Genomic DNA, 25,537 nt, shown 5'->3' on the forward strand with positions numbered 1-25,537 from the left:
TAATTTGTTTTATTAAAAATTAATTTTTTTATATATATATTTTAGAGTGTTTTAATGCATTGATTTTAAAAATAATTTTTTAAAATTAAAAAAAAATATTATTTTAATATATTTCAATATAAATTATATTTTAAAACATAATTATAACTACATTTAAACCAAAAAAAAAAACATCAAATCATTTCATGTAAATTCATGCTTTACCAACTAAGCCACCTTTCCTAGGCCTATTAACATCCTAAATGAGCTAGGTCCCATCATTTTATACTAGTACGAGGTCCTTTTATAACCAACCATTCACAAATCTAATCAAATATGAAGGATTTCATTGTACTTGTTAAATTTTATTTTTATAAATTGCAATGTTTTGTTAGTTATACACAAATGGAGTCATATCTAAAAAAAACAATGAGTACTCTTTCTTTAAAAAAACAATGATTAATCGTAATTTCTTACATTTTGATTATGATAATAAGTGTGTTTTCTAAGGTATTTATCAATATATTTTTTTATTCCTAGCACGTAAAAAATGAAAATAATGATGGCAGCTTCTTTTTTCACAATGAATGCTGAAAAATATTAGAAACACAATTGAAAGTTAAAATCTATATCTTATCAAATGCACATGTAATAGATAAGAGATATATAATGGAAACTATGAAAATCAAGTATTTTAATTTTTGATAATTATGAAAATCAATTATTTTAAAAATTCATGATTTATTCTAAATTTTCTCTAGATCAATTACTAAGAGTTCATTTGTTTTATGTAAAGTGTTTTACAAATAAAAATATTTTACATATAAAATGTTTCCTCATAAAATATTTTTAATGTTTTGTTTGAAAGGAACAAGGTCCAACTATGTTATTTATAAAGTTTGAATCTTGTCTGTAAAATATTTTACAAAAATAGAAAAATATTTTTAGAAATAAACAAAAATATATGTGAATTTTAGATAAAACAAACAAACCTAGCTTCTGTATTTTTTTTTTTTTTAAATTCGCATAATTTTTATATAGCCCAACTATGCTTAAGTTTGACCCACTTCTCTTTTATTCGGGCCCATGGCCTATTTCCGTGAGAAAGTTTGGTAGCTTTTAAGTCGGCTCATTCACATTCAATGTATGATAATGAAATCAAAAGTCAGATCCAGCTCAGATTCCAATTAATCCCCACACCAGTCCAGTTTTTTCTTTACCTTTTTGTTTCCTAGTGTTCTTCTTGTCCACACACAAGCAAAGTATTTTCCCCGAGTTTTTAAATGCTCTTTTAAATTCTATTTAGAAGTCATGAAAATCCATTTAACTTCTTAATAAAAAAAAATTGTTCAACAGTAAATGACATTTTCAAGCTAGTTTAAAATGTTACCTGCTAAATTTCATTTCATGTTATATTAGAAAACGCACCTTCTCTTTTATTTCATATAAAAAACTTTTACGAGAAAAAAAAAAAAAAAACTAAACTAAAAGCTAAAATCACATCAAATGATGAGACCTTCTTCGAAAATGTTATAATTCACAAAGAAACTAAAAGAAAATAGGGTTTTACTTTGTTTTTATTGTTCATCCTCCCCATAAATCATTATTTAACACTTATAACATGTAAATTTTCTTCCTTAATCTCTTAATTTTTTTTATTTCAATTTGGTCATCCAATTTTGTTGTTTCTTTAAATCATTATTCTTAAGACTATATAATATGTAAATTTTCTTCCTCAATCTCGTAAATTATTTTTTTATTTCAATTTGATCGTCCAGTTTTTGTTTTTCTTTCAATTTGGTTCTTGAAAGTTTTTGTTATTGTTGCACTCAGTTTTTCTACTCTCTTAGGGTTGCATATTATCGCATGCCCAAGATGTCGAGAATTGTCTCAGGATTGAATAATATGTTAATTTTATATGGAAGGATTTTTTTGTTACTGTAAAAAACAAAATTAAAGGAACAAGTGTAAGAAAGGCTATTTAAGCGGAATACTTTGTTGTATTGATTATGTTCAACATATATACATGATACATCAGGGTTCTTTTATAAATCAGAGACTGATAAGGAATGACAACTAATTGAATGCAGATTGATACAAATTATTCTATCGTATCTTTTTTAATTATATCAAGATATAGCTTTCATATTTATATCAAAACACTGTCAATATAATTTCAAACACTTCCCCTCAAGTTGGAGAGTGAGTATCAATAACTCCCAACTTGCACATGAGCTGCTTAAACTTCTCTTTTCCCAAAGCTTTTGTAAACACATCTGTTAATTGTTGTGAAGAAATCACATATCGAGAAACAACTTCATCTCATAAAATTTTGTCCCAAATAAAGTGGCAATCCATTTCAATATGCAAAGATCTTTCATGAAACATATGATTTTTTTGTAATGTGTAAGGCAGCTTGATTATCATAAGGAAGAGTAACAGGATCTAAAACCAACATGATCAGAACTGTTAATAAATGTCTTAACCAAGTAAGCTCACAATATGTACCTGCCATGCTCTGTATTCAGCTTCCGCACTTGATAAAGAAATTTTCTTTTGCCTCTTGGTTCTTCATGAAATTAAGGAATTTCCAATAAATACACAATACCCAGTGGTGGAACGGCGAGTGATAGGACAACCAGCCCAATCAGAGTCACAAAATGCCCTTAAGTGTAATAGGTTATTGGAATGAAGAAGCAAATCTTGACCAGGAGTTGATTTTAAATAGTGAATAACTCGAAGAGCAGCAATCATGTGAGGTTAACGTGGTTCATGCATGAATCGACTGAGAATGTGAACTGAATATGTGATATCAGGTCTAGTAAGTAAATCAATTGACCAACTAGACGCTGGTATGCACAAGGATCTTTGAGCAATTCTCCATTATTTGAAAGTCTGCATTCTTTCATAGGAAATTCAATCGGCTTAGCACCCAAGTATCCACTGTCTTTGATAATTTCCAAAGTATATTTGCACTGGAAAATGTAAATGCCTTTCTTGAAACGAGCTATTTCAATGCATAAAAAGAATTTCAAATCACCAATGTCTTTGATGCGAAAATGAGTATGAAGAAAATGCTTTAAAGCTTTGATGGATTCAATGTTGTTTCTAGTTATCAAAATGTCATCCACATAGATCAATAGGATAGTGAGAGATGTATCGTCTTTTTTTATGAACAAGGAATAGTCAGTTTTTTACTGTAAGAAACCAACAGCAAGAACAACTTCTGTGAACTTAGAAAACCACTGTCAAGAGGCTTGTTTAAGGCATACAACGATTTGTGAAGGCGACACACAATGTTCTCCCCCTGTCGCCAAAGACCAGGAGGAGGAGACATAGATTTCTTCCAACAAATCATCATTTAAAAAAGCATTATTGACGTCCAATTGATGTAAAGGCTAGTTCATACTGGCAGCAATAGCAAGGAGTTAGTGGACAATGACCATTTTTGCAGTAGGGAAAAAAAGTATCATGATAATCAATTCCAGCAGTCTGTGTAAAACCCCGAGCGACAAGGCGAGCCTTATAGTGCTCAACAGACTCATCAACCTTGCACTTGGTGCAATACATTCATTTACAACTAATCAAGCATTTGCCAAGGGGCAAAGGAACAAGACTCCATGTCTGATTGTCAATAAAAGCTTGAAGCTCAGAATTCATAGCTTCCTGCCACTTAAGATCGGCCATAGCAATATCATACGAAGGGGGTTCCTCATCACGACTAACATTGGCAACATAGCAGAGATGTCAACACTACATCATGTTTGTTGTTTGTCGTTTCTTGTTCGTTTGTTTTTTTATCTTCCTTTGAATTCTGTGATTTGAACACTGCATCATATTTTATTTTTGATTGACTTTGTTTAGTTTAGTAATGAATTAAAAACGAGAAGTTAAAAGTGGAAAAGGTAAGAAAATATGAGATTAACATTGAGAAAAGCTAAATCAAGAGTGAAACACGGATGAAGTGATATATTTTTTAATGTAAACATGTAAGAGAGTGTGTAGGGTTTATGAAAAGCATCTTTTATAACTCTTGATTATGTCTTCCAAATGCGAGTCAATATCAAAATAGGAAAATGAGAACACGTTCTTTGTGTTACATGCAATGCAAATAATGAAGATGAGGATGAAGGTGATCAAGCATGAATGGTTAATATAGGTATATTTAGGCATAACAGTGATTGGCGTGATAAAGGGATTATAAGGAATACTAAAGCCTATGATGGTGTAGATAGAAACTTTAAGAGTATTAAAATGCATCCCCTCATTTCAAGGAAGAAAATAATCCATAAACCTACTTAGAGTGAGAGAGGGAAGTAGAGATGATTTTTTATTTCCATAATTACTCTGAGGAGAAAATGTGAAGGTTATCAAAGAATGACCAACGCCAAAGTCAATTATCAAGGTAAGAAGTTTTTATGGTTTGACTAGTTTTTATAGGAGTTTTTATGGTAAAGAGAAAATGTTAGAGATTTTAGTACATTTGATGCACCACCCACTGAAATTGTTAAGAAATATATTGGTTTTAAATGAGGCAATGAATAAGAGCATACATTCAATTTGATGAAATAAATGTTATATTTTGTACCTTTATTATCATTGCCTAAATTTTCTAAAACATTTGGAATTGAGTGTGATGCTTTAAGGATAGATATTGAAGTTGTTTTAATGTAGAAGAAGTGACTAATGTACTATTTTAATGAAAAGCTAATTAGGAAAGCTTTGAACTACCTAACCTATGACAAGAGCTTTACGTGTTGGTTAGAATTTGGAGACTTAACAACATTACTTGTAGCCGAAAAAGTTTGTTATCCATATGGATCATAAATCTTTAAAGCACTTGAAAGGAAAAAGTAAGTTGAATCGAAAGCATGCCAAGTAAGTGGAGTTCATTTAAACCTTTTCATATTTCATTAAATACAAACTTGAACTTTGTACTCTATTCTTATTAGTTTTGGATTTAAGTTAGTTAATTATGTGAGTTTAATTTAAATCTAATAGCTAATTAGAGTTATTTTAGTCTTTTTTAGTTTTGGATTTAAGTTAGTTAGATATGTGAATTTAATTTATGTCCGTTAGCTAATTATGATTTATTTTTTATTTTATATTATATATGTAGATAAAATAACATTGAAAAGACATGATTTTTTCTATCAGTAAAAATTAAATAGCATCAATGCTCTTTTTCTTTGGATTCTTTATTAAACCTTCCGAACTTATCAAATCTATTATTTATATGGTGTTTTAACCATTTGCTTTTGGTTCTTGGTTCAAGAAATCATTAGATTAGGAGTTTCTAATTTGATTTTAGCTTTCTTGGATGAGTATTTTAATTCTTGATTGTGAGTTCTAATTGTTAATCTTTTAGGTTCGCATCATTGATGAGAACAAGAGAATTTATACTGATAGTTATATTTTTTTTAAAAAATTTAAACTATTGTATTTGTGATAAAATTTATTTTTTATTGTCATATAATTAAATAAAAAAAAATGCAAAAAACATTTCAAATTACCAAATCAAATATTTTCATGAGCATATATTTTTAAGCTTTCTATTTTAAAATTTAGTTAACAATAACAACTTTTTTAATGATTTATTGGTTTATATAATATCAAAATTTTAATTAATTGTTTTATGATGGCAGTAAATACATTCACATTCTTCTCTTACTTTGAAAATTAATTTAGAATTGTACCCGGAACACAGCATGGTAATTCGGCTATAGCACTCCCAGGAAAAACACGCAACGACAATTCAAAGAAAACTAGCCTTGGTACTGGCGCGATGCCGTGGGTCATTTTTTTTTTGTATAAAAATATTAAAAAAAACAAAAATTTAAAAATCTTGAGTTTTTTTGCAAGGCCATACCCAAGAATCTTGGGTTTGGTTGTAATGTATGACCTAAAAGTAATATTTATAATATTAATAATAAAATTTAAACTTGCATGACTCAAGTTTAAGTGAGCCTGATTGCAACACCGGACTCAAGAATATTGGAAGTGGGTCTGGCTATGAGGTCGTATCATAAAAATGTGATAATTAAATAGACTAATTAAAAAAAAAACAAAGAAAAAAAACCAACAGGAAGGAAAAAACTAATGAAGAAAAAGAAAAAAAATAAATTAATTGGGTTAACCCTTTAAACCAGGTTATTCCGTAAAACCTTAGATTCGCGTAATGAAAGTTTGATAACTAAATAGAAAAAAAAATGATAGGTTTACCCATAATTAACTGGGTTAACCCATCAAACCAAGTTAACCTGTCAAGTCTAGGATACGTATCATGAAAGTATGAAAGTCTGATAATTAAATAGAAAGAAAATTAACTTTAACAAACTAAACTAAATGAAAAAAATAACTCGTCAAATCAGGTCAACCCATCAAACCCGAGATCCGTATCATGAAAATCTGATAACTAAATAAAAAAAATTTAACATTAACAAACTAAATCAAACAAAAAAAAATCATTTAAAAATATTAAAAATAAAAAAAGCTAATATTGTAGTAATCCATAATGTTTTTTTTTTTTTTAAAGAAGCTACAAAGCTAAGTTTTCAACCAAATCAATATAAAAAAAAAACGACACAGATAATTTTTTTTTTAAAGTCAATTTTGGGTCAAATAAATGAAAAAAAAATGTAAAAAAAAGGAAACAAAAGCAGAAAAAAAAAAACACGTGGGGAAAGCTACAGTGTTTTAAAGAAATAAACAAAAAAACTAAATTTTCAACCAGTTCAATAGTAATAAAATAAAATAAAAAAAAATAATTCTGAAAAAAATGTAAAAATTGACAATTTTGAAAAAAAAAAAACAAAAAAAAAACAAAAAAAACATGTGGGGAAGCTAAAGCTAGATTATCATTCAGCTCAATATTGAAAAAATAAATTCGATAAATATATTTTTTTAAAAAAATATATTGGAAAACACTGTAGTAAAACAAAAACTATGTAGGAGAAACACTGTAGCAATCCATATTATTAAAAAAAAAACTACAAAGCCAAATTCTCAACCAACTTAATATAAAAAAAAAATAAAATCTACAAATATCATTTTGAAAAAAAAAATAAATCATAAAAAGAAAAAAAAACAATGTATGAGAATATTATGGCAATCCACAATGTTTTAAAGAAAAAAAACTACATAGTAAAATTTTTAACCAGCTTAATATTTTAAAAAATTAGTAAAAATAATTTTGAAAAAAAATTAAAAAAAAGAAAAAAACAAAGACAAAGAAGTTAATTTTGGGTAAAAAAAAGAAAAAAAAACATGTAACAAAAAAAAAAAGCAAAAAAAAAAACAAAAGCTACAGTGAAAAAAACTGCTATAGAGAAAAAAATAAAATAAAAAACTGTTATGGTGAGAAAAATAAAATAAAAATCAAAGCTGTTACATTGAATTCCCACATCTTGAGTTCTTTAATAAAATAGGAATTAAGAAGCTTGGGCCCAAAGATTTTGAACTAAAGCCCAGTCAACAGACTAAAAAAACCCTAGCTTCGTTGAATACAGTGAAACGTGAAGATATTTACAACCGCAAAGTCCCCCGTTCGCAACTATCCCTCTGTTCTTTCTCCATATATTGATGCGTCTCTCTTTCAGCTTCAAACACTGCTCGCTCATAAAGAGAGAGATCCTCTGGTAGTCTCTCTATCTTTCTCTTTCCCTCACTTCTCTTGCAGCTTTGTGCTCGCTCTCGTTTTCCATCTTCAGGTACCGTTTCTTTTCCATATCTAATCGATGTTAGTTTGTATTTTCTTAGATTTACACAGATCGTAATTATTTCCACTCTCTTTCTCTATTTTTTTCTTGTTGAATGTTTAATAACTTCCTTTTATCTCTGTAATCGCCTGTGATTTGCTTAGATCCTTCTTTGATTTCTAGATCCTAATTTTACTTATATACATATACATATATATATATATATATATATATATATATATATATCTGTAATCGCCTGTGATTTTGACTGATTTTCTGAATGATTTTGCTGCAGTTACATCTGTAAAACTTGTTTAATTTTTTTTTAAAAATAAAATTCAGTTTTTTCGATAAACTTTGATATTTTTGTGGTACTTTTATCATCGATGCTTCAATTTTGAAAATCTGTAGTTGTTTTTTTATCAGAGTATTTTCTTGGTGGATCTGTGAATTGTTTAGGCTCACCTTGTTGATATTTTGGTGACAGGTGTTCTCTTTTGTTTTTGATTATAATTTGGTGAAATTTTAAAGGCTAGCCAAAATGGTAAGCTTTACTGTTGTTTTACTAAGTTCTCTGTTTTTTTGGTGGTTTACTATATGGCTGTAATTTATTTCTTAATTATCTACGCGGCGGGATGTTATTTTGATATCTGCAGGTTAAGTTTACGGCAGAAGAGCTTCGGCGTATTATGGACTTCAAGCATAACATCCGTAATATGTCTGTTATTGCTCATGTTGACCATGGTAAAGTTTTGTCTCCTTCATCTACTGTGAATGTGTCTCAGCATCTTTATTTTTTTCACTGGAAATATTGTTGTGATTCTTCCTTAAGTTCACACTGTATGTACAGTAACAAGTTGTTCTTTTCTTGGTAGAAGCTATCTTTTTTTAATTTCCATATGGTTGGTTGTGTAAGATCAATCATAATGTCTGTTAATTGTTCTAGCATTAAAAACCAGGCGGCTAAAAACTAACTTCTATTTTTTGTATGACATGTGGTTGCTTGATTTAAATTGCTCAAGTTTTATCGACCTTTGATGTTGTGTAAGCAGTTGTGACTGTATTGAATACCTCATGTAGTTTTTTCGAGCCAGCCCTTTTTTTTTCTTACATTTGTGCTGCTATTTATGTGCATATTGTACTTCTGTTTTTGAAAGTTCGTGCTTTTATGTGTGAAACTCTTTGTTGGGCTGGATTTGATCTTTGTTTCTTTGCAGGAAAATCAACTCTCACTGATTCTCTTGTTGCTGCTGCTGGTATCATTGCCCAAGAGGTTGCTGGTGATGTTCGAATGACTGATACCCGGGCAGATGAGGCAGAACGTGGTATCACAATCAAATCTACTGGCATCTCTCTATACTATGAGATGTCAGATGAATCCCTCAAGAGATACAAGGGAGAGAGGCAAGGAAATGAGTATCTTATCAATCTTATAGACTCTCCTGGACACGTTGACTTTTCATCTGAGGTCACAGCCGCTCTTCGTATCACTGATGGTGCTCTGGTCGTTGTGGACTGTATTGAGGGTGTGTGTGTCCAGACTGAAACTGTGCTTCGACAGGCTTTGGGTGAGAGGATCAGGCCTGTCCTGACAGTTAACAAGATGGACAGGTGTTTCCTGGAGCTCCAGGTTGATGGAGAGGAGGCGTTTCAGACATTTTCTAGGGTTATTGAGAATGCCAATGTCATCATGGCAACCTATGAAGATCCCCTCCTTGGTGACTGTCAAGTCTACCCTGAGAAGGGTACCGTTGCTTTCTCTGCTGGTTTGCACGGCTGGGCTTTCACTTTGACCAACTTTGCCAAGATGTATGCCTCAAAGTTTGGAGTGGATGAGTCTAAGATGATGGAGAGGCTGTGGGGCGAGAACTTTTTTGATCCTGCTACCAAGAAGTGGACCACCAAGAACACCGGCTCTGCTACTTGCAAGCGTGGTTTTGTGCAGTTTTGTTATGAGCCAATCAAACAGATTATTAACACATGCATGAACGATCAGAAGGATAAATTGTGGCCCATGTTGCAAAAGCTTGGTGTTGTCATGAAGTCTGATGAGAAGGACTTGATGGGAAAGCCTCTGATGAAGCGTGTGATGCAGACCTGGCTGCCAGCAAGCACTGCTCTGCTTGAAATGATGATCTTTCACCTGCCTTCTCCTGCCACGGCTCAGAGATACCGTGTGGAGAACTTGTATGAGGGTCCCCTTGATGATGCTTATGCCAATGCTATCAGGAATTGTGACCCTAATGGCCCCCTCATGCTTTACGTGTCTAAGATGATTCCTGCTTCTGACAAGGGTAGGTTCTTTGCCTTTGGGCGTGTTTTCGCTGGAAAGGTAACAACAGGTCTGAAGGTTAGGATCATGGGACCAAACTATGTGCCTGGTGAGAAGAAGGACTTGTATGTGAAGAGTGTGCAGAGGACTGTCATTTGGATGGGGAAGAGGCAAGAAACCGTTGAGGATGTGCCTTGTGGTAACACTGTTGCCTTGGTTGGACTGGATCAGTTCATCACTAAGAATGCCACTTTAACTAATGAAAAGGAAGTCGATGCCCACCCAATTCGTGCTATGAAGTTCTCTGTCTCGCCTGTTGTGCGTGTGGCCGTTCAGTGCAAGGTAGCATCTGACCTCCCCAAGCTGGTGGAAGGTCTGAAGCGTTTGGCCAAGTCTGATCCCATGGTTGTCTGTAGCATCGAGGAATCTGGGGAGCATATCATTGCTGGAGCTGGAGAGCTGCACCTTGAGATCTGTTTGAAGGATTTGCAGGATGATTTCATGGGTGGGGCAGAAATCATCAAGTCTGACCCTGTTGTGTCGTTCCGTGAGACTGTCCTTGAGAAGTCCTGCCGTGTGGTGATGAGCAAATCTCCTAACAAGCACAACCGTCTCTACATGGAGGCACGGCCCATGGAAGAAGGGCTTGCAGAGGCTATTGATGATGGTCGAATTGGTCCAAGAGATGATCCAAAGATTCGTGGCAAGATCTTGTCCGAGGAGTTTGGTTGGGACAAGGATCTTGCAAAGAAAATCTGGTGCTTTGGTCCTGAGACCACCGGGCCAAACATGGTTGTGGATATGTGTAAGGGAGTTCAGTACCTTAATGAAATCAAGGATTCTGTTGTTGCTGGTTTCCAGTGGGCTTCAAAGGAAGGTGCCCTGGCTGAAGAAAACATGCGAGGTATCTGCTTTGAAGTCTGTGATGTGGTTCTCCATTCTGATGCCATTCACAGAGGTGGTGGGCAGGTCATTCCTACTGCCAGGAGGGTTATCTATGCCTCCCAGCTGACTGCCAAGCCCAGGCTTCTTGAGCCCGTGTACATGGTGGAGATCCAAGCCCCCGAGCAGGCTCTCGGTGGCATCTACAGTGTTCTTAACCAGAAACGTGGTCATGTGTTTGAAGAAATGCAGAGGCCCGGGACCCCCCTGTACAATATCAAGGCGTACCTCCCTGTTGTCGAGTCTTTTGGATTTTCCGGCACTTTGAGGGCTGCAACATCAGGACAGGCTTTCCCACAATGTGTTTTCGATCATTGGGACACGATGTCTTCTGATCCAATGGAAGCCGGTACACAAGCAGCACAGCTTGTTACAGATATCAGGAAACGGAAGGGTTTGAAGGAGCAGATGACCCCATTATCTGAGTTCGAGGACAAGCTGTGAGCATTTCAGTTTCGTGCTCAAGAAAACTTTGACGAGAACAGTTTGGTTCTTGGCTGCTGTACTAATTTTGTGATGTTTTTAAATTTTGTTACGGGTCAGTGGCGTAGTTGCCTTTCCTTTTGGAACAGTTAAGTATTTATTTTCTTTAAACTCATTTTTATTTTCTCCTATAAGAACTCTATGAATGGTGTGATTGTTTCTTTTCGTGTTTATGAATGCAAGCTCAAATTAGATTACAAAAAAGCCAAAAAGCCCTTTTTGGTGTGGGGAGAGCGTCATAAGTGGTTTCTTTTCCTCGACCATTTTTGTGCTTAGTTGCTTTCTAGATGCAATAAATAAAAAAAATTGAAGTAGAAGCAGGTTAATCTGGGGGATCGGGTTGGACAACAAGCCAAAACGCTGTTTAGATGTCACTAGCATATTGGCCTTTGCTTATATTTATTTTTGAATATATATATATATATATATATATATATATATATATATATATATATAGAGAGAGAGAGAGAGAGAGAGAGAGAGAGAGAGAGAATTTTTTAATTGTTTTGAGTATGGTAGCCAAGCTGGCTAGATGGAAAAGCATTGGGTATTATAAATTATGCTGATGGGTCCTGCTGTCTTGTTGAGGAACTCGAACCCAAAATTATTGGTTCTGCTAGGTAAGCTGGCAGGACTAAACGTATAATTTATTTATGTATTCAATAATATATATAATTAAAAATTATTTAATAATTTTTTTTTTAAAATCAAACATTGATAAAACTCTATAATATTATCCAGACCCAATATCCTTATAATATCATCCAAAATAATATTATATTATAATATTTATAAATTATTTTTGTAATGGATTTGATTGTTAAAAATTTTCTTATATAACACAAATATATAAAGTATATGATATGAATAAAAAGTTTATGTAGAGCTCCATTAACTTTAATATGATAATATTATAATTATAATTTTTTTGAATGATTTTATTTTAAAAAATTTATTGCCATTATATGTGAGACATGTATCAAGAATATGCAAATATAAAATTTTTATGTCACTATCAAACTGTTTTTTAAATATTAATAAAGTTTGTTATAATATATATAAATCATTTAGTCTAATTTAAATCAATAAAAGTTAACACTACAATTACCAAGATTTGTTTTTTTATAAATAATATCACTAAATGAATTCTCCTTTTATGTCCATTAAAGATAACATAATCCTTCAATAGGTGGGACAACTTTTTTTTTACATTTTTTTTTATTGAAATAGATTATGCATATAATACATTTGCCATCATTGTTAATGTGCTAGTATTTTTGAAACACAAAACCAAATATGTTTTAATAAAAAAATTCAACGCAACCTCAAATAAAAAAAAAAATTATTATCACCCAACTTTTATATAATATAAAAAACTTTCCTTCAATTTATTCACTTTATCGTATGAAAAAAATATTACATAAGAGAAAATGAAAAAAAATTCAAGAGGAAAAAATATATTAATTTGAAGCAAATAAAAAAAATAAAAAAATTTAAATTTTTTAAAAAGCATTTTTTATATTAAAAAACAAACATGTTTTAATAGTGAAATTTAACCCAACCTAAAATGAAAAAAAAAATTATCATAACAAAAAATTATAATCACCAAACTTTTGTACAATATAAAAATAAATCCTATTAATTCATTATCTATTTATTGTATGAAAAAAATTAAATAAAAAAAATTTAAAGTATTGGGTCTTGCTGGGTCCGGATCCAAGAGCTTTGAACTTGGCTGCAACACTAGACCTAACAATAATATTTATAATATAAATAATAATATTTAACTTGTTTGTCCAAATTCTTACATTTTTTAATGTTTAAAAAGAAATTTTGGTTTTTCTTCAATAGTAATAATAGTGTTTTTTGAAATTTATTAATGACAATAACAATAATAATTTTTAATTTTACCTTTCAAATCAAATTTAAGGTTGTTTTTCAATATTGATAATAATTTGTTTTCAAATTTATTAATTATTTTATAAATAATATTAATTATAGTAGAATAATAACATCTATAATACAAATAATAATATTTTTAATATTAATACTATTAATTGTAACAAAAATAACAATATTAAGAATAACAATACTTTTATAGCACAAATAATAATATTTAAAAATCTAAAACCGAAGAACCTTGGGTTCTGATGCCGGACCCAACAACATTGGATCTGAAGGAAAGATCCAAGCGAAATGGATCCTAACACAGGACCCATTAACCTTGAGTCCTGATATGTGACCCATTACCTTTGGGTCCTAACGCAGGACCCAAACGAAATGGGTCTTAACGCAAGACCCTTTAACCTTGGATCCTAATGCATGACCCATCACCTTTAGGTTCTCAAGCTCGACCCAAAAGAATTGGGTTTGGTGGTAGGACCGCAACGAAATGGGTTCTGATGCAGGACCCATTAACTTTGGGTTTTAAGGCATGACCCATTACCTGTGGATCCTGATGTAGGACCAAAATTGAACCCGAACTCAGAACCCTAATCTTGGGTCCTGATGCCTGACCCAAGCGAGTTGGATCTTAATGTAAGACCCATTAGTCTTGGATCCTAACCTAGGATCCAAGAGAATTCGATTCGGACCTAGTGCTTTTGGGTACCCAAACTTATTGGGTCTTGTTGTGCAACCATACCCAAAGCTTTATTGGGTCCTGCTCTAATAGGACCCAACTGTAATAGGTCTTATTGGGAGCAAGACCAACACATAATTTATTTATGTATTTAATAATACATATACTTCAAAATTACTAAATAAAAAATCTAAAGACAATAAAATATTAATAAAACTTTGAATCTCATACACTAATGTTATAAAATTAAAATATCTTATATCACCCAAAATAATATTATATTATAATATTTATAAATTAGTTTTTAATAGATTTTATTGTTAAAAAATTCTCTTATATAATACAAATATATAAAGTATATGATATGAATAAAAAATTTATTGAGAGCTCTATCACTTTAATATGATAATATTAGAGAAAAAAGTTAAAATTTTTCAAAATTTTTCAAAGAATATTTGAAACGCAAAAACAAACATGCTTTAATAAAAAAAGTCAACACAACCTCAAATGAAAAAGAATTATGACCACCCAACTTTTAAACAATATAAAAAAACTCCTATAAATTTAATTCGTCTTTATTGTAGGGAAAAAAAATTACATGACAGAAAAGAAAAAACTTTGAAAGCATTGAGTCCTATTAGATGGGTCTAAAAATGACATGTTTCTAGAGACAATATTTATTATTCTTTATTCTTAAAATATCATTGTAAAAAACTTTCAATTTCAAAATTGTTTTAAGTAAGACATGTAAGAATAAAAATTATTATTATTATAGTTTTAAAACTCAACTCAAGGATTGATATATAGTAAAGTCTAAGTTACTGGTCAAGGGTTGGGATGACCTGGGTCAGCGTAAAAATAAAAGTAGTTATTACCATGATTTAAAAACTCGATTCTAGGGTTTACTAGGGTCAAAGCAAGGGTTACGAGTAGGGTTGACTATTGACCCGTGTCAATATAAAAATAAAAATAATTATTATCATAGTTTTAAAACCAACTCAGGGGTCAAATCGATGTAAAGCCATGTCATGTGTTGGTAGGGTCAACGGGGTTGACTTAGGTGAACATAAAATAAAAGTGGTTATTATTATAGTTTTAAAACTTGATTTGGGGGTTAATCTAGAACAAGGTTCGAGACCTAGATTAAAAAGGTCAACTCAGGTTAACCTGGGTCATTATAAGGATAAAATTTGTTATCATCATAGTTTTAAAACCCGACTTAGAAGTCAACCAGGGCAAGACCTAAATCATAGGTCGGAAAGGTCAACACGAGGTGATTGATTCACTGTATAGATAAATATTTGGTTATTATCATGGATTTAAAACCTAACTCAGAAGTTGATCAGAGGCGAGGTTCAGGTCACAGTTCAGGAGGGCCAGTCCGGCTTACATATATTTTTTTAAATAATAACAACAATCTTGGTTTGACCAATTTTTTTGTTTCAAAAATATCAATGGTTTTTTATCTGTGTTTTATCTTGAGTTGACCTAAGTTTTTGATCAGGTCAAGTTGAGTTAATTCTTTTTTAAACTCGAATCAGTTCAGGTCGCGGGTCAACCCGTTAGGTTAATTCTGGTTTTATAACTATGGTTATTATAAAATTATTAATTTCAACACTCAATATAAACTAAAATAAAAACTAAAATAAAAAGAAATTATTATTTTAAATATGTAAATCTCACAATAATATATATTAAAAAGTAAAATATCTTTTTTTATATTTTATCTTATTCTGTCCATCATAACGGAACAAGATATAAAAATAATTATTTTATTTTATATATGATTACATATTATAATTTTGTTACCAGTTTTTTACTTTTTGGTCTTTACTCTATTTTCATTATCTTTATTTTTTTTGTCGCGTAATTAAATGCTACGAAACAGTCCTTGCATTCCGGGAAAGCCAGAACGCGATATGGTAAGGTAGAGATCAGCAAACTTGCATACAAGTTCCAATAGTTGTATTCATTTATATTGTGTCATTTGATTAAGTGTAAGTTTCTTTTTGAGTGAAGAATAAGCAGAAAAGCTGAAATGGCATGACAAAGTTATTAAATTTGAACAAGTTTGACGGTCAATCTAAAACTGGATAACTCAATAACTAGACCGGTTAAAATAAGATAAAAAATAGTTAAACTCGGTCGACCTGTTAGGTCAACTCGTGAGTCAGGCGACCCGGCAAATCATGGTAGAGATCTTTTTTTTTTTTAATATTATTTTTCCTAGTCAGAGATTTTTTTTTTCATATTTTTTAGTTGGTTATTAACCATTTTTAAAGTTTATTGTATAAATACTAGAAATATATTTTATTTTTTTAATATAAGATTTCAAACCCTTTAATTTATATATTTTATATTCACAAATGTTTTTTTTAAAAAAACATCTTGAGAAGAGGCCAGCCAAGTAAACTCACATCCCTGTCTTTTTATTTACCCAGCCACTCTCATACCAAATTAGCAATGAACTTTATATAAAGTTTATTATTTTAAAATATATTAAAATAATATATATATATATATATATATTTATAATTTTTAAAAATTATTTTTGATATTAATATATTAAAATATCTAAAAATATTATAAAATATATTAATTTAAAAAAATAATTTTTTTTAGAACACTTTTAAAATAAAATGATAAAAATGATGGGAGAGAATCATTGCTGAATATATTAACAAGCACTTGTAAATAATGGAACTGCAAAATTGAGCAAAAATCATCAAATAATAAACCCTAGATCTTAAAAAATCCGTAGACCAACTAACCTTTCAAGTGTTCCGGCGAGGAGGAGATCTCTTCCTCGGTAAGAGATCGGGATTCCCGATCAAAGGATCAAAATTACAAGAAGACACCTTGGAGCACAAAATGTAACAGACCTCAATTACTAAACGGAAAACATAATTAAAAGTCGGCGTGAGATTGATGGACTTCTAGGTTGCAGTCTTGTTAATATTATTTATTCGAAGTGTGGGATGGTTTGCATTAAAAGTGTTCAAGAAAATAAGAAATCCTGATGTAGTGGCCTGAAGTGCCATGATCACTAAAGTCGGGGTGGCTGGCGATCGGAGATTGAGTTTGTTGAGAGGGGGGAGCAGTCGTGTGGGAGCCGGCGGTGAATGGTTTGTCAGGTTCTATTAGATTTAAAAAAAAATAAAAAATTGCTGCCAAAACTGTAAAATTTAATGTATAAATGCTTTTTAGTTATTAATTCAATTGTAATGACTACTTTTTTACGAGAATTATAAATAGTGTCAAGCAAAGTGTAGTTTATGAAAATATAAAACTAAAATGTAATCGCGGGCAAACTTAAAAAGAGTCATGGTAATTTTTATAATTATATATTAACTTAATATGTGTAATTCTTTTTTTTAAAAAAAAAATCTTAAGAATATTTAATAAGAATAAAATATTTTTTTAATTATTTTTATATAATTTTCTCACATGGATTATTCTGTACTGTGATCATATTCTTTAGTTTCAGTAGAATTTGTTTTTTTTTTTAAAAAAAAAAAAAAAAACCTCGTGAGCAAACGAAATGGTTTTTTCCTAAAAAACCGAATAAATTATCATTTGTTTTTCACTAAAATGATTAATCATATACACAAACATGCACTCGTTATATAGATTTGCCCCCGGTATGCTGTGGAGAACTGTTTTCTTATCATTTCTTATGGAGGCAAACAGACCCACCACTAAAACGGGGATTCGGCAATTCCATATATTTGTTGACGAGATTGGAGCTCTTTCAGACCTATATTTTCTAGCCAACATTGGCCGCTGCTAAGCTGTCACCTTGTATCCATACTGAATTCATTTTGTAGTGTTCGTTTTGATTTCCCCAGCCTATTATTTATTTGCCCACGCAAGAAGATCTTGCTTCATTCTCGGCTACAGCATACTACGATCTGCCTTCTAGAAGCCAAACAGAGAAGGGAAAAAAAGTTGATGAGAAGAAAATCACAAACAAATCTTACCAGCTCCAGTTCCATTTCAGGAATTCAGGTCATAAAGCACCACTGGCTGAATCTGATCTTTTCAAGACCAAAGAAACAATCACCACAAACAAACATATAATAATCTGATGAGGAATGCACCCATTGAAAATTAAATATAACACGATAAATGACCGAATAATTTAAACTTTAAAGCGTACCAACTTCATCACAACATGACTGGAGTTACTACGAGACAACAAAACACGAGACAGAAAGAATTCCACCTGTTCCCACAGGGCAATTACTAATCCAGAGTAACGAAATTTAGAATCATAGATAAGAAGACTGCAACAAACCAAGCAGCATCAATGCCACTCTGTATCGTCATATCTCTCAAAGCTAATCAAGTTTCTTGAACACCATACTGAAATGCTCACAGCTTGTCCTCGAACTCAGACAATGGGGTCATCTGCTCCTTCAAACCCTTTCGCTTCCTGATATCTGTAACAAGCTGTGCTGCTTGTGTCCCGGCTTCCATCGGATCAGAAGACATCATGTCCCAATGATCAAAAACACATTGCGGGAAAGCCTGTCCTGATGTTGCAGCCCTCAAAGTGCCGGAAAATCCAAAAGACTCTACAACAGGGAGGTACGCCTTGATATTGTACAGGGGGGTACCGGGCCTCTGCATTTCTTCAAACACATGCCCACGTTTCTGGTTAAGAACACTGTAGATGCCACCGAGAGCCTGCTCGGGGGCTTGGATCTCCACCATGTACACGGGCTCAAGAAGCCTGGGCTTGGCAGTCAGCTGGGAGGCATATATAACCCTCCTGGCAGTAGGAATGACCTGCCCACCACCTCTGTGAATGGCATCGGAATGAAGAACCACATCACAGACTTCAAAGCAGATACCTCGCATGTTTTCTTCAGCCAGGGCACCTTCCTTTGAAGCCCACTGGAAACCAGCAACAACAGAATCCTTGATTTCATTAAGGTACTGAACTCCCTTACACATATCCACAACCATGTTTGGCCCGGTGGTCTCAGGACCGAAGCACCAGATTTTCTTTGCAAGATCCTTGTCCCAACCAAACTCCTCGGACAAGATCTTGCCACGAATCTTTGGATCATCTCTTGGACCAATACGACCATCATCAATAGCCTCTGCAAGCCCGTCTTCCATGGGTCGTGCCTCCATGTAGAGACGGTTGTGCTTGTTAGGAGATTTGCTCATCACCACACGGCAGGACTTCTCAAGGACAGTCTCACGGAACGACACAACAGGGTCAGACTTGATGATTTCTGCCCCGCCCATGAAATCATCCTGCAAATCCTTCAAACAGATCTCAAGGTGCAGCTCTCCAGCTCCAGCAATGATATGCTCCCCAGATTCCTCGATGCTACAGACAACCATGGGATCAGACTTGGCCAAACGCTTCAGACCTTCCACCAGCTTGGGGAGGTCAGATGCTACCTTGCACTGAACGGCCACACGCACAACAGGCGAGACAGAGAACTTCATGGCACGAATAGGGTGGGCATCGACTTCCTTCTCATTAGTTAAAGTGGCATTCTTAGTGATGAACTGATCCAGTCCAACCAAGGCAACAGTGTTACCACAAGGCACATCCTCAACGGTTTCTTGCCTCTTCCCCATCCAAATGACAGTCCTCTGCACACTCTTCACATACAAGTCCTTCTTCTCACCAGGCACATAGTTTGGTCCCATGATCCTAACCTTCAGACCTGTTGTTACCTTTCCAGCGAAAACACGCCCAAAGGCAAAGAACCTACCCTTGTCAGAAGCAGGAATCATCTTAGACACGTAAAGCATGAGGGGGCCATTAGGGTCACAATTCCTGATAGCATTGGCATAAGCATCATCAAGGGGACCCTCATACAAGTTCTCCACACGGTATCTCTGAGCCGTGGCAGGAGAAGGCAGGTGAAAGATCATCATTTCAAGCAGAGCAGTGCTTGCTGGCAGCCAGGTCTGCATCACACGCTTCATCAGAGGCTTTCCCATCAAGTCCTTCTCATCAGACTTCATGACAACACCAAGCTTTTGCAACATGGGCCACAGTTTATCCTTCTGATCGTTCATGCACGTGTTAATAATCTGTTTGATTGGCTCATAACAAAACTGCACAAAACCACGCTTGCAAGTAGCAGAGCCGGTGTTCTTGGTGGTCCACTTCTTGGTAGCGGGATCAAAAAAGTTCTCGCCCCACAGCCTCTCCATCATCTTAGACTCATCCACCCCAAACTTTGAGGCATACATCTTGGCAAAGTTGGTCAAAGTGAAAGCCCAGCCATGCAAACCAGCAGAGAAGGCAACGGTACCCTTCTCAGGGTAGACTTGACAGTCACCAAGGAGGGGATCTTCATAGGTTGCCATGATGACATTGGCATTCTCAATAACCCTAGAAAATGTCTGAAACGCCTCCTCTCCATCAACCTGGAGCTCCAGGAAACACCTGTCCATCTTGTTAACTGTCAGGACAGGCCTGATCCTCTCACCCAAAGCCTGTCGAAGCACAGTTTCAGTCTGGACACACACACCCTCAATACAGTCCACAACGACCAGAGCACCATCAGTGATACGAAGAGCGGCTGTGACCTCAGATGAAAAGTCAACGTGTCCAGGAGAGTCTATAAGATTGATAAGATACTCATTTCCTTGCCTCTCTCCCTTGTAGCTCTTGAGGGCTTCGTCTGACATCTCATAGTATAGAGAGATGCCAGTAGATTTGATTGTGATGCCACGTTCTGCCTCATCTGCCCGGGTATCAGTCATTCGAACATCACCAGCAACCTCTTGGGCAATGATACCAGCAGCAGCGACAAGAGAATCAGTGAGAGTTGATTTTCCTGCAAAGGAACAAAGATCAAATCCAGCCCAACAAAGAATTTCACACATAAAAGCACGAACTTTCAAAAACAGAATTAAAATAAGCACATAAATACAAGCACAGACGTAAAAAAACATAGTAACCTAATATATTGGAGAATATAAAAAAGATAACCACTGCCAGGAAAAAAAAACCCTCAAGAAAGCACATGCAGATTTGATTAAGGAACAACAATACCAAAGTTTCCAGTCAAAACCATAGAGTATACGCATCCAATTTAAATGGTTCGATAAGAAGATAAATCACATAAATTCAAACGAAATCCTACCATGATCAACATGAGCGATAACGGACATATTACGGATGTTGTGCTTGAAGTCCATAATGCGCCGAAGCTCCTCTGCTGTAAACTTCACCATCTTGTCGAGCTCCTAAAAATTTAATTAGGATAATAAAACCTGCACAAACACAGAAACAGCAGCAGTGCTTCATCAAACCCATCAAAATGTTGTCCAATCAATCATGTTATGATCTACTCAACACAAAACCAAGGATCCATTGAGAACCCAGTTGTTAATAAGGCAATAAAAGAAATCAATAAATATTGGACACTAATAATTATAGCCATTAGCTGCAGCCAAAAATAGTTTATATGTGTGTTTACTAGCAGATCTAGATAGAGAAGACAAGAGGATGAAGGAGCGAAGGGAAGAGAGCTTACAGGAACGAGGAGGCGGCGAAAACTTGAAAAAGAGAGTAGGTTTTTAGGGTCACTCACTCTATCACACAATGCATGAGATGAGAGAGCTGCAGTTGGCTAACATGAGGGTATTTATACGTGCTTTCTGTTGTTGACTAGGGTTTTGCATTTTTGGTAGGCTAGGGCTTTGAATTTTTTTATTGGGCTGTAGTGTTGGGCTTTCATAGTTGTGGCATTTCACAGTCTGCTAACAGAAGCCCGATATTACGACGAATGGATATTTGAAAGTTGTCTATTTCCCTTTGTCATGTTCCCTTATTAATTTAAAATTATTAATTAATTAAATTAAATTAAATTACCTATTAGTGTTGCTCCCATTTTTCACTTGGAAAAAGAACTCTTATTAGTTAGATTAAAAAAAAAAAACAAGGGTAACATTATCATTTTATAGGATATTAATTTCAATGTATAATTGTTGGAAGGTGTAAGAAGTTTTTCATAAATTGTTTTGACTTTGCCTTGAATAACACAAATGCTGATACTTAGGGGTGTAATGGATTTTTATATTTTTTATATAGTTAGTGTACTTAAATTTTTTAAACCTTTGCTTTAAGGGTTTTTTCGTATTTTCCCACATGTTTTTTTATTATTATCAAATGTTATTAGGGGTATTTTTGGCTTTTCACACATATTTTTCGTTAATTTAGGCTTTAGGAGGGGTTATTAAGTCTTTCAAATGATTTAAAAAAACAAAAGTTGTAGATGTTTACAGAGTATGTATTTGCACGTGAGGCATCCTGTCACCCTTAGGCAGCATGTGTTGCATATCAAGATTGCTAAAAAAAAATGTTGTCCAAGGTGTTTTTTGATCCTTCATGGTGGATCCAACCACATTGGGTGGCGCATGTAAGTCCATTCACGTTGGTTTCATCTCAATTTGGTTTTTTTCTTTCATTTTTTTTTCTTTTCCTTCTCTTTCTTTTTTAAATTGCATGTTGGCCATGTAAAAAATTATATTAGCCCTTCAATTTTTTTTTTCTTTTGACTCGTCATCTCTTCTCTTAATTGTAATTGTTTTATTTACATTGATTATTTCTAATTGAATTTTATTTTCAATTTCATCCCTAATCATTTGATTTTTTTTATTTTTTTAATCAAATTTGATCCTCATTATTTTAATTGATATTTGTTTTGTATTGAATCATTTTCTTGATTAATTTGTGTTTTCAATTCCATCCCTAAATTTTTTTAATTTAATTTTTATTTTAAATTAATTGTTATTTTTTTAATAATCTTTTTAATTGATTTGTTTTTTTTCAATTTCATCCATAAACATTTTTTTTTTATTTTTATGTTGAATTTAGTCCTAATTATTTTAATTGCTATTTGTTTTGTTTTGTTTTTTCTTTCTCAATTTCATCCATTCATATTTGTTTCATTGAGAATCTTTCTTATTTGTTTTTTAAGGTTTACCTTTAGTAGTATCACCTTGATCTCATGACTTAGGTCATAGATCTAAATAATTAGTCCGAGTCAATTTCGATCTTTTTTTTAAGGTTTTTTTTTTTTCAAATATTTTGTGCTGGTATTTTTTTATTTTGTTTTTGTATTTATGGGGTCATTTCAATTTCATGCTATAGGTTATGTATTTAATTTGTTGGTCTGGGTTGTCTGCCGAGTTCGCTGAAAGGCTTTTTTTATTTTCTTCTTTTATATCTTTCTACTATATCGACACATGATTATTCTTTACATTTTAAATTCAGTTTAAGTTATTTGAAATTGTTATCTCTTAACCTAACTCTTTGCCTAGCTCGAGTTTAAAATTAAATTTATAAGATTTTTTTTTCTAACATAACCTAAACAACTTGGCCAACCCAGATGACAAGTTAAAAACATCTAAGGATGAAATTGAAAAAAAAATAATGAAATTAAAAGAAAAATCTCTCAACTTGGCTATTTGCCAAGCTCAAGTTTAAAATTAAGCATATGAGATTTGTCTTAATGTGACTCAATCGAACTAGTTAGCCTAAAAGCAACCCAAATGATTATTAAATAGAGTTTGAGGACAAAATTAAGAAAAATAAAATAAATAGAAAGCAAAATACTTTCTAACCCGATCTCTCATCTAGTTCAGGTTTAAAATTAAACATATAAAAATTGTCTTGTTATGATTTAATTGACTTAGTCAATCTAAAGATAACTCGGATGAGTAATAAAAAAAATCTGAGGATAAAATTGAAAATAAAAAAAATAAAAAGAGAAGAAATGAAAAAAAAATTGTGTCACTGTTCATATCAATAATAGTAGTGAAACTAGAAACGTGGCCCGCGCTACGCTGCGGATCAATTTATTTTGCATAAAAAATATTAAAAAAAAGTTAAGATCTAAGAGTGTTAGGTATTTTTCTAAAGCTATATCTAATAGCATTGGGTCTATCTGCTATCCCTGACCCAAAAGTTATATTTATAATATTAATAATAATATTAAACTTACATGACCTAAGTTTAGGTGCGTTTGGTTGCAATATCAAACTTGGAGTCTTGGATATGAGTCTGACTGCTTATAAAAGTGTGATAATTAAAAAGAAAAAAAATTAATATTATAGAATGAAATTAAAAAAAAAAAGGATTAATTGAATAAAAAAAAAAACCTATAAAGTAAAGCATTATTCCGATTAATAGTGCTTTGCAAGGAGGGGTACATTAAAATCTCCTCATGAGATAACAATAATCCAATGAACAGTAAACAAAACAAATCATAAAGTTTAATTCTTAATCAAATCAATATTAAAAGATGAAATTGAAAGAAAAAAACTATTTAAAAAAAAAGAAAAAAAATATGAATCAACTGGTTTAACCCGCCAAATCAATTTAGCCTGTCAAACTTAAGATTCATGTTATGAAATTGAAAGAAAAAAGGTTGATGCCTTTTAATTATAGTTAATTACAATATTTAAAGATGAAATTGGAAGAAAACAACCGATGAAGAAAAAACAAATCTGAATTAACTGGGTTAACCCACCAAATCGGGTCCTGGAATTCATATTATGAGAGCGTGATAACTAAATATAAAAAAATTAACATTAATGAACTAAATTAAACAAAAAAAATTAATTAAAAAGAAAAAAAACAAAGGAAAAAAAACCTACAGGAAGAAAAAAACTAATAATGAAAAAGGTAAAAAAATCTGAGTTAATTGGGTTAACTTGTCAAACTAGATTAGCCTGTCAAACCTGGAATCCGTGTCATGAAAGTTGGATAACTAAATAGAAAAAAAAATTTAATATCAACAAATTAAATTTTTTAAAAAAATTAAAAAGTAGAAATAAAACAAAAATACTAAACAAAAAAAAGATTAATTTAAAAAAATAACAAAGAAGAAAAAGCCTGCATGAAGAAAAAAACTAATGAAGAAATAGAAAAAAAAATGAATGAATTGAGTTAACCCTTCAAATCAGGTTAACCAGACAAACCTGAGATTCATGTAATGAAAGTTTGATAACTGAATAGGAAAAAAAAATTACTGGTTAACCCAAAATTAGCCGAGTTAACGGTCAAACTCGAGATCCATGTCATGAAAGTTTAATAACGAAATAGACAAATTTAACATTAACAAACTAAATTAAACGAAAACAAATAATTAAAAAGAAAAACAAAAAAAAAATCCAGGTTAAGCTGTCAAATCTGGGATTCGTGTCATGAAAGTTTGATAACTAATTAGAAAAAAAAACATTTTTGGTTAACTTAGAATTAACTGGGTTAACCCGTTAAACCCGAAATGCGTATTATAAAAGTTTGAGAACTGAATACAAAAAATTAATATTAACAAAAATTTTTTTTTAAAAAATATCCATTAAAAAAACAAAGAAAAAAAAGAGTAAAAAACAACTTAAAAAAAAAAACAAAGCAAAACGCAAAAAAAAAAAAAAAAAAAAAAAAAAAACGAAAAAAGAAGAAGAAGAAAACAGCTCAGCTTTTACTGTGGACTGCACTGTGCAGTCCACAGTAAAAGACTGAGTAGTTTTAGTTTATGTTACAATATGTGTGCACTTAACGTTTTTAAACATACAAATGTTTAAAAGCTCAGT

The 25,537-nt window shown here is 32.4% G+C and overlaps 2 protein-coding genes across 2 annotated transcripts; one reads left to right on the plus strand and one right to left on the minus strand.

Moving 5' to 3' along the window:
* The first annotated feature begins 7,496 nt into the window (after positions 1-7,496).
* LOC118045579 (elongation factor 2) lies at positions 7,497-11,534 on the plus strand. The gene is made up of 4 exons (XM_035054245.2): positions 7,497-7,688; positions 8,164-8,220; positions 8,333-8,420; positions 8,894-11,534. The coding sequence occupies exons 2-4, from the start codon at positions 8,218-8,220 to the stop codon at positions 11,332-11,334; spliced, it is 2,532 nt and encodes an 843-aa protein (XP_034910136.1). The 5' UTR covers positions 7,497-7,688; positions 8,164-8,217; the 3' UTR covers positions 11,335-11,534.
* A 6,549-nt stretch (positions 11,535-18,083) lies between these two features.
* Positions 18,084-21,604, minus strand: LOC118045578 (elongation factor 2). The gene is made up of 3 exons (XM_035054244.2): positions 21,472-21,604; positions 21,079-21,208; positions 18,084-20,769 (listed from the first exon to the last, which is right to left on the minus strand). The coding sequence occupies exons 2-3, from the start codon at positions 21,167-21,169 to the stop codon at positions 18,329-18,331; spliced, it is 2,532 nt and encodes an 843-aa protein (XP_034910135.1). The 5' UTR covers positions 21,170-21,208; positions 21,472-21,604; the 3' UTR covers positions 18,084-18,328.
* Positions 21,605-25,537: the final 3,933 nt, after the last annotated feature.

This window comes from Populus alba, chromosome 7, assembly GCF_005239225.2.
Source record: "Populus alba chromosome 7, ASM523922v2, whole genome shotgun sequence".
Classification (NCBI taxonomy): domain Eukaryota; kingdom Viridiplantae; phylum Streptophyta; class Magnoliopsida; order Malpighiales; family Salicaceae; genus Populus; species Populus alba.

What these genes read in the sequence shown, in the direction of transcription:
- LOC118045579 (XM_035054245.2), top strand. An exon ending in TATTGCTCATGTTGACCATG is followed by an intron (nt 8,421 to 8,893) that starts GTAAAGTTTTGT and finishes GTTTCTTTGCAG; the next exon opens with GAAAATCAACTCTCACTGAT.
- LOC118045578 (XM_035054244.2), bottom strand. Translation starts at nt 21,169, where the DNA reads ATGGTGAAGTTTACAGCAGAGGAGCTTCGGCGCATTATGGACTTCAAG. An exon ending in TATCGCTCATGTTGATCATG is followed by an intron (nt 20,770 to 21,078) that starts GTAGGATTTCGT and finishes GTTCCTTTGCAG; the next exon opens with GAAAATCAACTCTCACTGAT.